At 47.4% G+C, this 14,908-nt stretch overlaps 1 protein-coding gene across 1 annotated transcript in view; it reads left to right on the plus strand.

Annotated features, from left to right (window-relative positions):
- The first annotated feature begins 416 nt into the window (after window positions 1–416).
- The window catches only part of ss (aryl hydrocarbon receptor spineless), a 179,008-nt gene continuing 164,516 nt past the window's right edge, over window positions 417–14,908 (plus strand). The window contains exon 1 of the mRNA XM_075697542.1: window positions 417–948. Within this exon, the coding sequence (XP_075553657.1) occupies window positions 893–948 (56 nt within the window). The 5' untranslated portion in view covers window positions 417–892. The remainder of the gene's footprint in view (window positions 949–14,908) is intronic.

Here is a 14,908-nt window from a genome sequence, read left to right on the forward strand (position 1 = left end):
TTCTTTATCTGCAATTGTCATGATGGATTTAAAAGCTCAGGCATCGGTGTGAAGGTATTCTTAGTGGATGGACGATATCCAATGCAAGGTCGCTCGGTTACTAACTGCTGCTAACGGGAAGAAACAGCAAAAGAAGTCGCGACATTACTTATCGAGTCCGAGCGCGCTCTAGCGCAGACACAGCGGCTGCCAGCCGACGACCGAGAAACCGCGGACCGCAGGGCGGCGGTGGGTTTTGTTTGCTTTCCTCTCTCATAGATGGCGCCACTCGCCAGCAAGTCCTCCCCTCGCTGATTGGCCCGCGCCGGTGCGCCTCCTTCCTCTAGGGGCGCCAGACGAGGCGGGGCCTGTGGAAGCGCTCCCCCTCGGAAGCGAGGCCGGTCGCCATCAATCAGAGTCGGCGCCCCTGCGTTGCGTGCGAAAAGGGGCGAAAAGACGCAAAGAAGCAACCACCCACCGTCATGACAGGCGGCCGCCGCCCGTGGGTCCTGTCGCGTACGCCAGCCAACGCCGCCATGCCGCCGTTCATCAGCTAGCGACGCCAAAGGAAGCTGTGTCCCGGCGGTCGCGCTTTTGCCGAGCCGTCCGTATTCTGCACGTCGGAGAAACCGCGTCTGCCTGTGTTCGTCGATCTGCCGTCGGTCGGGCTGCGGTGGGCCGCCGCGGACGACATGGGACCGCCGCCGTGCTGACCCACCGGAGAAGAGGCGCCGGTTCGATCATCGCCACCGTCTGCTGCCAAAGATCGAGGGTCCACGACGTTCGTCCCGAGGCAGCGGCAAGAGCTGTGAACCACCGTTTTCTTGTTCGTTTGGTTTGGTTTGTTTTCCGTTTTTGCGTGCATCTGCTGTGACGATACGCGCGCGCGACGCGCGCTCGGACGGAGGACATCATGAGCCACCTCAGTGCGATGTACGCTACCAAACGGCGCCGCCGGAATTCCAAGAGGTAAGCCGTCATTCACCGTTTTTCTCAACGTGAAGGCACACGCCTCCTGTGCATGTCACGTGACTATCCGCAGACACGTGATTTCGGGTCCGTGATGCGGGCACGTGGTTTCGGGGGCACCTGCGGAATATTTGTATTTGTTGGGCACACCTGGCAAACATATCGCAATGTAATGTGTAAGAGAAACAGCCGCATCAGGGAAGCTATAACGTTGATATTATAGCATATGTGTCAGCGCTCGCTTTACATACGAATCGAATACACAGTTTTCTTTGAACGGGCTCTTCGAAGTGACACACTCGGTTGTGTAACTGCATGCATGTGCAGAACTCACTCGCAAAACTCTTTCCACTTGCTACGTCAAAGTGACGTCGGTCTACCACTGATTGTCGCACGACATGCATCGCGTGCGGAACGAAAAAAAATAATAAGAAAAAGTAAGAAGACGAGAAAGTGTGACGTGACCGACGCATGCTTGCGTGCATGGATCGCAGAGACCCGATCATTGAGCCCCACGTCACACCCTTGGCAGGGAGCGTGCAAGGCGGCGTATGCGCGGCGTGCTCTGCGCCCGTCGCGTGAACCACGGAAGCGGGTGAACCCATACATGAATTGCAATGTGTAGAGTTTGCAAGAACTGAACGGTGTACGCGGGGGGGTAAGAAATTACGTTCATTCACGTAAAGGACGAGGTGTTGGAAACGCGAGTATAGCGGGTGTGTGTGTGTGTCGAGGTGGAAGGGGAGGGGGAAGAGAGTGCATACCTTTCCAGTCGCGCGGAATCACGCGACCCCTGGCTCCCGTGCGCGAGCTTTACGTGACGAGACATCGCGTGTGCGGAGGCAGCTACAAAATCGGCGTGCGTGCCACGACGCGCTTACACGATGTCGAGAGAGAGTGAAAAAAAAAGAGAAAGAAATTGCCAGAATATAGACGTATATGCTACAAATATTATACGTGAAGTCGCGTGTTTATAGAAATGCGAGCACTTGGGGGCTTCCGCGGCCCTTTCGGGTCATTTAAATGGATCTTCCGTCAACTTGTTGTATGTGTCTTTCTCACTTCTCGACGGTTTTCCTTAATATAGATTTCATTTTTGTACACACTTATGCACATAATATGATCACGCACGTGGGTTATAAATGTTTGATGATGACACCATGACTTATCGGATATTTACCGAGTGACGAACTACACTTTTTCTGTTATATATCACTGTTCTCCCCGCAAGCGAATTCTCTCCGTTCGAATAGAACTTGAGAGAACTACAGACTTATTTGGAACTACTATTCGATATAGGCGACTGTAAACAACATGCATGGCCAGACATGGTCATTTTACCTTTCACCCGAAAATGTGGAACGTAGGGTGCATATATGTACTGGTACTATATTACACTATCCATAATTTGAAATGAATTGCGCACCTCCTACTTTCTTTCTACAATTCGTTTGCCGCAATAATCAAATCGTAAATTTCACTCTTGTTACGTACAGTCGCCTTTATTTTCTTTTTCTTAGGCAGATACGCACCTTTAAACAAATAATGTGTTAACATCGTGTTGGAACAGCAATAGAAATTCAAAGCGACGAGACATTATTTTTACTATATTGTCTGCAGCGTGTCTCACCATGACATACGCTGTAATGCCTTAGGACCCGTGCAGTAAATGGAATAACTGCTCATGGAACCTAATACTGGGAAGCATATACATGGATAAAGTGTATAAGCATGTACACAAAGCGGATGGAGAGGACTGAGTATGATACAGCACAACAAAACAGAATCCCACAATTGGTTGCACCTATAGTTTCAACCTATATTTTCCAGCCACTGTAATTTGTCTGCTGGAGCATCACGGTTATGGTGCTTTACTATAGTATTGTCCTGGATAAAGCAGCCCAACTTGAGCTCTCAACATCTATATACTTGACATTTCCTGTCGAATGTGTACGTATGAGCCAGTATACCATGACAAGGATAGAAAAAGATTTCGTGAGAGAATAATTTGGATGTAATCGGTGATGCCGGCAACTATCGTGCCTCCCGATTCTCCCCCAACAAACAATAAGTTCTTCAATCAAAAAAGGATGATAATATATGAGGAGATATGAAAAAAACGTTCAGGTAATAAGGCACTATATTCAAAAGTGTTTGACGTCGATACAAAAAAAAATTAGACAATGGCATAGAAACGGCATGCTCTACAGTTTCTGCAACTAAACACATGTAAATCATTCCAGTCAACCAAATATTACGAAGGAAATCTTAAAGAACACACGCACAATGACATGCTAGGTGTTAATACATATAGATACAATGTCAGTTTTTTTTCTTAAACACAATTTCATTAAAGGAAATTACGAAAGCTCTTAGAGCGTCTTGCCGCGTTTCTCCGTGGCCCAAGCAAATTTTCCACACTGAAACCATCATGATCAAAGTAGCTCGCTGCTGACTTTAAAGCAAATCTTTCCTGCACGTATTTATAGAACAGCTTATGAGAACGTGTTCTAAGTTCTCCCATGAACATATCAGTCAACGACGTGTATGCGATAAAGTAAGCTACCTGTGGTCCCAACTTTCCAATTACCGATCAGAGTCTATATATACGGGCGGAATTCACAAAGCTTTCCCTTCGTAAGTTCTATGTGCCATCGGCTGGTGGCCTTAGCTTTATATAATATGTCCGGCGTCAGCACTGGCTATAGAATGTGCTCCTACGAAAGTTTCCACCGTAAGAGCTGTTTGTGCATACAGATACGTGTAAGTTCACAAATACTAGGCGGTATACGTTCTTTTCTGCGAGCACCGTCCCCCACCGATCATCTGTTCAGACGGCAGTGAAGGCACTTTTGTGCTTTCTGAGAACGTATGGTTTGCACGAGCGCCTTTCACTCAATGACTGCCTGTGCACGTCTCTATGCTCTCTCTCTCTCTCTCTCTTTCTCTCTCTCTGCGAGCAGCTTTCACGTCGAGTCTTGTCAGAGGGTGCACTTCGATCCTATAGGTTCACGTAGAAGATATTTTGGCAGCCCAAGCTAATGCGAATTCTATACTACCTCCATATACATAAATCACACATAAATGTACGATTCCTTCAATAAGACATATATAAACGAAGCCGCTAAAACCGCGCATGGGTATAGCTTCTCTATAGATCTGCTCGCGAAAGCGAATATTTGATCCCATTTGCACTTAGGCATGTGTGCCTAATACTGGAATCCAAGCAGATTGTTTGATAAAAGCTTTTCGGCCACACGAATAATGCTGTCAAGCGTTTAGTGAGGCTGTCAAACATCGGCACTGAAAGTTGTTTCTTCCGAAGCAGGTTTCACGCATGATGGTCATCGGCGAAAGCAGCTTTCAGCGAAAAATTTCAGCCGGAAGAATGTAATGGCGCAACTGGATTTGAACACGCAGTGTGCCCTCAATTGACTACAAAAAGCGTGTATCACTACCGCGAACTTTTAAACAATTAAAGTATGGTGTCTCTCTAAGTGGCAAGTGTGCGCGAGAAATTGGCGCATTCGTTTGTGTGTGCATTCATTAAATTAACAGACATTAACTATATATTGCTTTCTGCCTTAGTGCGGCCAGTATAGCTGGACGGACTCATCACACTTGCTTGTTCAGCTGCACAACACAAGGGCCGTGGTTTTATACACTGTAAAATAATTTACACCCCGAAAAGTAAAAAGGGTGTAAATGTGTCTATAACTCACACCCTTAGGGTGTTATCTATATAACGGACACCCTAAGGGTGTGAGTTATAGACCCATTTACACAATTTTTCACGTTTTAGGGTGTAAATTATTTTACAGTGTAGTGATGCCTTCCGCTGGATTTTATGTCACTCTTATATATCAATCACCGTTCACGGCAGGCTGATCCCAAAATTACGTGGATGTTGTTAGGATTGGGGGCTCAATCCCATCGCTCGTAACCCGTTGTCAAGATTGGAGTCCGGCATGAATTAGAAGGTAGCTGGCCCATGCCGTCGCCCAACTTATCCACGCTGAGGACGTTGTTGAAGGAGAGGACTGCTTATCATAGAGAACGAGGAATATGGGTTTATTTACAGTATCTACATGCAGTCAATCAGTCTAGCATTACTGTGAGAGAAAAATACACCAGTATAACATGACTGCTTGAGAAAGTGCACCGAGAAGCCGCACAACAGCGGTTTATAAACACTCGGTCCCCCCCCCCCTCGATCCCAAGGTGCCGGAAACGTTCGTCCAAGCATCGTAAACAAGCCACCTCTCTGCGAGACGGTTTACACACACTCACACACACATATCCTTGCGCGAGGTTCACGGTCCGGAGCCGACGTCAGACGGACTTCGTAGAACTCGGGGCTTGTGTCAGGAAAGGTGCCTTTTATTCTCCGAGCTGATCCCCGCAGCGCGCCGCCAGGTGCCCATTGTCTTGCGTCTTGGACGGCGCGTGGGAAGGGGCCTTCGTAGACGTTCCCGCGGCAACTCCCCCGCTCATAGCAGAACAGCTCGGCGTTGGTGGGTTCGGTAACAATAGTTGGTCCGCCGAACGCATTCAGTCACAACGGCGACGAGGCTAGAGCGTAACGGTGGCGTTCCAAGAAAGTTGACGCCTGCTGTCGCAACCGGCTGGCAAAACTTGCACGTCAGCTGGACCGTTCTTAACAGCGCGTCCGCGTTCCTAGCAGTGTAGCTTCGCCCTAACCGGGCTGACGAAGCGCGAAAAGGAATAGCATCGAAAAAGGGATCGCTACAATATTGCGGTCATGTTTTGTAAATATATTGTAACATCTCAACGTGCATGCTTATTGATGTTCCCACACACATCCCCTATTAAGGAGCGTTATGAGCATGGTAGCTGAATAGACGTATAATGCAGGGTGCAAACATGAAAAAAATGAAAAAAAGCGCCCTGTAAGCATTCTTAACAGCGTAAAATGCTTAATGCCATACGCAAGGGGAAGGCCACACGGGACTCGCGGCGACGTCGTGTGTGTGTATAGTTTATCCGTGCAGGCTATATTTTCTTCTTTTTTTTATAGCGGAATGTACACTAATCACCTCTGAAAAATAGCCGCTCGCGTTGTGACAGTGGTATAATGACGTCGTGCTGCCGAAAATGAGGGCGCGGGTTCGATTTCCTCCCACGGTGAGAGCAGAATGCAAGAACGCTCCTGAACCGGTGTTTCATATAGGCGCCCGTTAATTAACCACGGAGAGTCAAAAGCGAACATGAGCGCTCCGCAACGGCCAGTATCATAACCGAGACGTTTGCTTTCCTATCAATTCATCAATCGCTTACATGCGTGAACCAGGTAAAGAGGAGGTCGAGTCTGTATCGGGCTGAACTTTGCCTGTAGGGTTCGTGTGTGTTTACTGCTAACCGGTCGAGTTGAACGAGCGCCACGCCGGACTTCATCAGCCCGCCTGCACAAGGTTGCTTGACTCGCCCAACTCGCTTGGTAAGCAGGGTGACCGCGGAAGTGTCTGCTCGACGGCTCACAGTCACCTCTGTTTCCTCGCACCAACGCAAGCTGCCGGTATACGGAATCGCAGCCTGCTTGAAGCTATATCGCTCATACAAATGCTGTCGCGTCGAACTGTCCTAGCCGAAACATCTGAGGCTCGGAACGCACATGATGGAAACGTGTAAACTGCCATACAAATACGCACGAATCTTTCTTCAGTCAGTTTTTTGTCTTTGCATACGGGCCACTGTGGGAACGAGAATCTGCCTGTAATGGGAGTGAGATATATGGACAAACTGCACATACGCATTTACGCTATGTATCTATGCTGCGTCTTGCATGCGCATGTACTATATGTACGCATGTACCACTTGTTCTAACGTCCCTGCAGGGAATTTTTTTCTTCGACGCACGATTACAAAGTCACCGCGGCGTAAGTAAGCTCATATACTTGCGTTTCACTTGAATGAGACTTGAGTGAACAAACCCTTCGAGGTATATGTACAGGTGGCGTTTGACTGTGTGCTGCTTTGAACCATATTACTTGGCAGAAAAATTACAAAGGCTGCATTTTTTTCATCATCGAACATAACGTTTACCGTTATCGCGTTAATTCCGCTCACAAGACAAAGAAACAAAGCAGGGAAGGAAAGACAGGGAGGCTAGCCAGTATGAGTACCGGCGAGCAACCCTGTGCTGGGGAAAGGGGTACAGGGAATAAAAGGTGGTGGAAGACATAAATAAAAATAAAGTGAGATAAATTCTCGCAATAAACGGGATCCTACGCGCTACGACTTTCAAAGCCTGTCGCAAAATTCACAAGCCCTTCAGAACTTGAGCAGAGCACTTAAGGCATTGAGTGCCGAAAACCGCCTGAACCAGTTTCCTGGAACTTGTTCCTCATGTCGCGGGGCGACCGTCCAGCTTTAATTCGAAATAATTATTTGCCCCATCACGCGAAAATCCGGCGTTGTAGTCGGCGGCGTGATCGAACAGTGGTACCAAAAATGGCCGATAGCAGTGACTAAAACCACATAAAAAAATACTCAAATTGACGTCAAACTTATCATGGGAGGTTCCTGTAAGGAAAGTAAATTAAGAAATAAAGTAAATAAAGTAATGCTAACTAATAATTAATAATTAAGAAAGTAAATAAAGTAATGTAAAGAAAATTAGGGAAATTTTGATCTGGGTGGGAAGAGGGTGCGAGACGAACACGCTTCCCAGACGCCACGCCGGCTCCACTGTTCTGGTTGACTAAAGGTGCGTTTATAGTGCGTGCGTCATCGAGCACGTGACGTCGCAGCCATCTAGCTGGCTAAACGTGTGGCCTAGTGCGTGCGCCGTTGGGCACGTGACGGTCCAGCGAATGGGTGGCGCCACGTCATGGTTGCATAAAACGAGCGTATAAAATTTGATGTCCAATTGAATGACGTGGAGCGGTCCTTCGAGTATTTTAACTCCTCGCGGGCAAGCGAGCGCGTTTTCATAACGCAGGCCAGAGCTTGCGCGGACATGGAACGCGCAGTAAAAAAACATCTCACTAAAGCGACTGTAATGATTTCGCATTCCCTCACGTATAAGCAGTCTTGAGTGGCTCTGCCAAATATTTTTTCGAGCACGGTTGCGAGCACTTTTATTGCCACAAGCTTACTCGCACAACTCAATGCGGAAAACAAACACGTTATCATGCAGTTGCAGTTCATCGTACATGTGTGCGTGTTCTTATGCTAATGCGTTTCGCTAAAGAAAACAACAACAACAACAAAAAACCGTACAGTTGTGAGTCAGCGATTGCGTGTGTGTATTTCTTCGTCATTCGATTCCGCACTAATTCGTCCAATACGAATATCGACCGCAAACTATATAGACCTATGGTTTCCGTGATATATACCCCCATACACTGTAAAATAATTTACACCCTAAAAGCGAAAAAAGGTGTAAATGTGTCGATAACTCCAACCCTTAGGGTGTTATCTGTATAACGGGCACCCTAAGGGTGTGAGTTATAGACACATTTACACCCTTTTTCACTTTTTAGGGTGCAAATTTTTTTACAGTTTACGTCCACTCACAGTTGTGATGGCATTGCTCTAGGCAGCCTGGCACTGCAGCAAACTGACGCTGGCGCGGACAGAGAGAACCACGAGCCTGTCGTCGCTGCGTCGTCGTATAATGCTCCAGTTGAATAACGACGCAAGTGGCCGCGAAGCGGTCTGTGACTGTCACAGCTCTTCGAACCGTAAACACCGCACAGAGACGTTCGTTAACTTAATCTCTGCGTAAGTTCGTGCTCTCTACGTTCGTTGATGCTTCCTCGTTGCATATACCTTTAAAATTAACTCATTTCAATTCATGAGGATGCGTTCGGTAGAACCCTGACACGTTGCTGATTCTAACCAGTATTTTAATGAATAGGGAGAGACTACCGCTTAGTGTCACGTACGAAAAGAAAGATGTTACATCAACAGCATTACACGTGGCAACATCTATATCTTAGTTTGAGTGTATTACGATGCATGTAATGTGTTCCCGGTCGAAACACTTGTTAGGCATTTTTTTTCTCATAAATTCGATGTAATATTTGCTGTCACATAATTTGTACTACACTGTGCATTACAGCGAGAAGAGGTATACAAATATAAATAGCGGGCAAAAAGAAACTATGTATACGGCAGAAAGAAAGAAATTAAGGAGCAAAAGTTCATAGACGGACATGCAGTATATAGCACCATTAAACAAGTAGCGATAACCACAACGAGCGATGGCACACGCTTACGTATACATATATGTGCCGGGGTGTAGCCGATACATTAACGATGTAAATGAAAGACGGGAGAAAGCGATTTCTTTTTCGCTTGCGATGGCCCATGTCACGCGCGAAAAAGCACTCAGAGGGCTTTTTTTCGGTTTCTTTTTTGTTTAAGTGCATAATCTGAGAGGACAGCGAAGCAGTGGACAGCTATTGGATGTTGCGACTGACTACCTCGTGATGATCGGTCACCTGGAGGAAATGCATAGTACAACTGTAAAATGGTTAAATAATTGGTACGTACCGCTGGCAATTTATTATCATCAATAATATATGCGCAGCGTACGTTTGTTGAAGGAGTGCCCTTTGTATTGTAACTTGCAGATCAAGCATAATTGCCTGCATTGCTTTCAGCACTCCTCCCGTACAAGTACGCGCACCAGACGCAAGTTGTTTTTACCGGCACGTATAACGCAAGTGTGTGAAAGGCAGTCTTCCAAAAACTAACCACCATTACAGTATGCCACGATTGACAACGTACACGTCATCAGGTTGATTTCGTAACGAAACATCAGAATGTTTTAACAGAAGTTATACGTTCACCTCCCTTACAGGCTGGTCGTTTTGATATCAGCTGATATTCGTCGCAGGAATCCCAAAGTGCTTTGCTAAATTACAAAGAAAGGAAGCAAAAAATCGGAGTGCACCAAGTGCATGATTGGATTACAAAAATACAAAGAATCGAATCACATATTGTGTCCTGCGGTTTGTAATATATCCCAGGCCATTCCAGAAAGACATTGTTCGACAAAAACCGGGAACTTCGCTAACTGTATACAGGAGTGGCATGCGCGGAGATTTTTATAATGAATGATTAATGAGCTGACACGCATGCGCAGGCAACGAGGCTTTTCGCACTTTAATGAAGTTTAATGAAGTGCGACGAATCACGGTGATACACTCTAGCTAAACACACAAGTGGAAAGTACACCTCGAACTGGGTCAAACTCAACTGGTTTGTTGCATTTTGTATCCGCATAGAAATGCCCCAGTTTCCTAATATCGTTAGGCATGTTACGTTTCTACACAGCAAGAATACAAACAAAAACGAAAGCAGGCTGAAAGGCTGCTCTCACGTATACGGTCACAACGTCCGTCTATTTGAAGCGATGAGCGAGGACAAAGAAAAAGAAAAGTCTATATACTCCGAAGAGGAAACCTGTTGTTCCACAGCTCGTCTCGTCGCGAACCAGGGAGAGACATTGAGGGCGACTGTCGAGGCCGATGTCTGCCAGATAGTCTCAAATTGCTCGGTAGGCGTCATCCCGCGCGACGCGAGACTCCGCAACGTGTCATTTAACGCGGCGCTCGCGGCTATGGTGTCCACCGAAACTGCTCTGTCAGCACGTTATACAGGAGCCCCCTCCTTGATGGGCATTGTGACAAGTGTACAGCCTCCCTTCGTTGTGCACGTGCCACGTGCCCGTAGAGCAGAAGCGCTTGTATTCCTGTCGCATTCTGCCGCGTAAAGCATGCATGTGTTCGGCTAATGATGGTCGTTGTCTCCGTGTTATCCGTTCGTAAGTTTGCGTCTTTTAGTGCGAATCATTAGTACAGCATTGCTCCCCGGTTTCTTCTTTCTTTCTTTTTTTTGCAAGGCCGGCGTCTGGCCTGGAAGCCTCAATTGCAGAATAATAAGAAACATAATTACGCGTTCGATGGTGGGATTGGAACGAGGATACCCCTTTAGAGCAGCAGCCCGATGCATTACCTATTATAGCCACAGACGCACGCATAGCATGAGGGAACAAGAACCTTATACACGTCCTTTTCCCGTATAGGCGGAGGGCCATGCACGCTTTGAAACGCTTGGCGTGTGTGTCGCGTCGCATAGCAACAGTTTAGAAGTGAGAGCCTTCCACTCTAGACATGCAGGTAACGCTTAGAGGTGCTATATGTCAGTTCACTGTCTTCAGGATCAGCACAGGTTGGTGGCAGAAAGGACGTGCCCGGCATTGCGTGCTGTGTCCCCCTTCTACTCTGTTTCTCTTTTCATCCCTCTTAACCCTTCCCCCTGTGCAGGGTAGCCAACCGGAACTACCTCTGGTTAACCTCCCTGCCTTTCTCTGCATTATTTTCTCTCTCTCTCTGTGTGACACTATATACTGTACGCGCACGACAAAAGCGAGGCGCACAACAGTGCGCCAAATTTGCCCACAAGCTCTAGAGAGGCAGCGACTTCGCGAAACCGAGGAGAAGGGGGGAGCACCCCTAGGAAGGGGATGGCGGCCCTCTCGGATCCGCGGAAGTAGCGAGGAACCAAGACCTCGAGGAGCACAATGCACGAGACTGACGTAGTGGCCGCGTCGCGGTAAAAGCTTGTCCTCCCTGCGTGGAGGGAGCCTAACCGACTCTGCAGGCATATTTACTAAAGTTGTTCTCTCTCTCTCTCTCTCATTCCACGCGTCTTGTTTCTCACGCGTACGCTAAACTGTCATGTGCAGGTGTGTGAAGATGCACTAAATGACAAAGTTTCGAAGCTCGGTGTCAACAATAATCGTAGCAGCGCGAGACCGAGTTGGGACGAATGCGTGAACTTTAGCGACAAAGGATATCGACACTGACAAATCAGCAACGCGCTCTTGTGTCGTCATTAGACAATGCTTCGATTAACGTTGATTACAACTCGTGGTGTGGGGCCTCCGTAAAATCACCCCCCCCCCCCGATTCCCTTCTTTCTTTATTTTCTTTTTTGCGTGGTTAGTCATATGACACACAAATAGCTTCATACAAGACGAGCCGAACCAGCCCCCCCAAAATTATGGGGTTTTACGTGCCGAAACCACTATCTGATTATGAGGTACGCCGTTGTGGCGGACTCCAGAAATTTGGACCACCTGGGGCTCTTTAACGTGCACCTAAATCTAAGTACACGGGTGTTTTCACGTTTCGCCCCCATCTAAATGCGGTCGCCGTGGCCAGGATTTAATCAATCCCGCGACCTCGTGCTTAGCAGCCACCAGCCCAAACACGATGTGTGTGTTGCAAGGAAAACTCCAGATAAGCGCTTATTATTATTATTATTATTATTATTATTATTATTATTATTATTATTATTATTATTATTATTATTATTATTGTTGTTGTTATTATTATTATTATTATTATTATTATTATTATTCAAATTTGATTCGAAAACATATATACACTCTTCAGGAAAGAGAAAGCGAGGAGCAAACTGGCAACTGCCACTGGAAGGGGCACCCCCCCCCCCCCCAACGCCTGCCTACTCTTCAAAAAAGACGAGACAGAAACATAAAAATGGAAGGCAGGAAGAAGAAGATGGAAGGGGAAAGAAAGAGCAAGACGACAAATTTCAGAGAATTTAGCACAGCACAAACAGTACAGGTCACACGCAGTATAGGGCCGGTCACTGCAAGTCACGCCATCAAAGACTGTCGAAATAGAAGAAATAGCGTTTGAGGTGCCGTCACCCGAAAACAGAAATAGGCTACAAACGTGAACCTAAGCAAAGCGCATGCCTCGAATGCACGTATAACACACAAGTTGTATCCTTAGCTCTTTTTGCTCCGATCCCGTGTTCTTACGTAGAGTTCTAGAACTGAATAATTATGTGAATCCGGCGTTTAGGAATCCAGATCACGGAATACATTACACACTTCCTTATTCCTGGTAGCGTTGGCACAGATTTTCATGAGCTTTGCGTATTATGAATCAAAAGAAATATTCCGCAGCATCGGCGATTTCGAAACCAAGTCACGAAACGAAGCCGCACATTTCATCGTTAGTATCCAGAAGCACCTCCAAGCAAACCTGACGTGATCGGCTGACAAACTATTCTGGAACATTTCGCTCAGTATACGTACGCTAAAACGAGGAACACCAGGCAAATAATTACGCATTACCTGTTCTGCTCATATTACACTTAATGAATTCCCAATGCTAATCGACTTTCTTTTAAATTTAATTTTATCTACAACGACAATTGCGCGAACGTGTTACCGCGATCGTAACAGGCGGGTGCCATTAAAAAAAAGAGAGAATCTGAGCTAGTATATATTAGGGCGCGTGCACTGTTGGCGTACAAGAAAGTTTAGTTCGCAAGACACGTATTCGTAAGCGTAGAATATGATCGCACTCCCTTTCACGCAGATGCCTTTGTACCACCGATTGCCATATTTAATCCCGCCGGCATCGTTTCTACCATCGCTGCCCGTCTTTCAGGACTCGTTAAGCCGGCGAGTCGTTCCTTATCTGTAAAGAACGGGCATGCCTGTCAGTACAACTCGGCCTTCCTCAGACGAAGAGCTCGCCGAGATGGTCATATGCTCGCAGTAACGCGCGTCGTAATGGAAAACCGTCTTTTCCGTGGCTGTCACAGGAGAGTACGTATAGTTAGTGCGAAAAAAAAAATAGAGAGTAAGAAGCAGAAAAAAGAATGAAAGGTTTCGCTCGCAAGACACGTATTTATAAGCAGAATGTACGATCGTTCCATCCTTTCGCGTTCCCTTCCAGATACCCGTGCAGTACACAGATTGCCATACTTAATCCCGCAGCATCGTTTCCACATGTGGGGGGCTCATCTTTCTGCTCTCGTTAAGGAGAGGGCGATCCCCCTCGTTCCTTCCGCTCCCTCACCCCCCCCCCCCCCCCCCCGTTTCTGCTCCCCCGCCTTCTCCACCCTATATCTCCAGCGTGAGGCTGTCAAGATGACGCGAGGTCTCCACCGATTCTGCTGCGTAGCGTACACAGAAGCGTACATCACACATGTATGTGGCGGCGCGCGCGCGTGTCGTAATGAAAGAGCGAACCAAGAGCGGCGGCGGGAACCGCGAACGTCGCCGTCCCTAGGCACGGGGCGTCGTCGTCGATATCTCGCTAATCCAGCGGCGTCGGCGTCGACGGCTTGGTCGATGCCTTCTCAATAAAAGCGAGGGTGAGGGCGAGCGGTGAGACAGGGAGAAAGTTCGAGGGGGCCAATGGGAAGAGAGGCTAGCTACACTGTGTGCAGCTGCAGGAGGAGGCGACCGCGTGGTCGTCGTGCCTTCTTCGCGCGGAGGTGCGCGTCGAAGGATGCGCGATGCGGGGAACAGCGGTACATGCGGTGGCTTCGCCGGGAGTGGAAGTGAGAGGATTAAAGGTGCAGTTCGGGAACGAAAAAAAAAAAAAAAAAAAAAAGCTGAGCAATTGGGTGAGCAATGGCCCCAGTGAAACTGCGCAAGGTGGCTTTTTTTTTTTTTTTGCGTAGTTGTACGCTGTTGACAATGCTCTTTTCGGCAGCCTAAGCTTTCACGTGGAATTTCAGTTATTGACGCCTAGAAAAAATTTGCCGCGCGGAAGCCGCACTGCTCTACATACGACTCGTATATTTAGAAAAGGATCGACTTGTACTTCGGCACGGGCGACTCAAGATCAGGCTTTCTGCGTGTTGCTTCTCCGATCAGCTTCTTCGTGTTGGACTGAGCGCGATTAACGAAGTGGGTGACTTGAACACTCGATCTGGTCTTATCAGTGCTTCTGTTTTGAAAAGTAGGGGCACCGTCAGACTTAGAGTGAATTTCTTCACTCGCGTCCGAACCGCGCTGAGTCTTCCCGGAGAGATATCGGATAGCAAGCAAAGAGGCATCGCGCATTCTGCACACATTTCTGAATGAGCTCACCGCGTCTGAGTCGATGTATACACTTTCGGGGACACATCTTTTTAAAACGGAAATAGACGCTCA

Source organism: Dermacentor variabilis, chromosome 6 (assembly GCF_050947875.1).
Source record: "Dermacentor variabilis isolate Ectoservices chromosome 6, ASM5094787v1, whole genome shotgun sequence".
NCBI lineage: Eukaryota > Metazoa > Arthropoda > Arachnida > Ixodida > Ixodidae > Dermacentor > Dermacentor variabilis.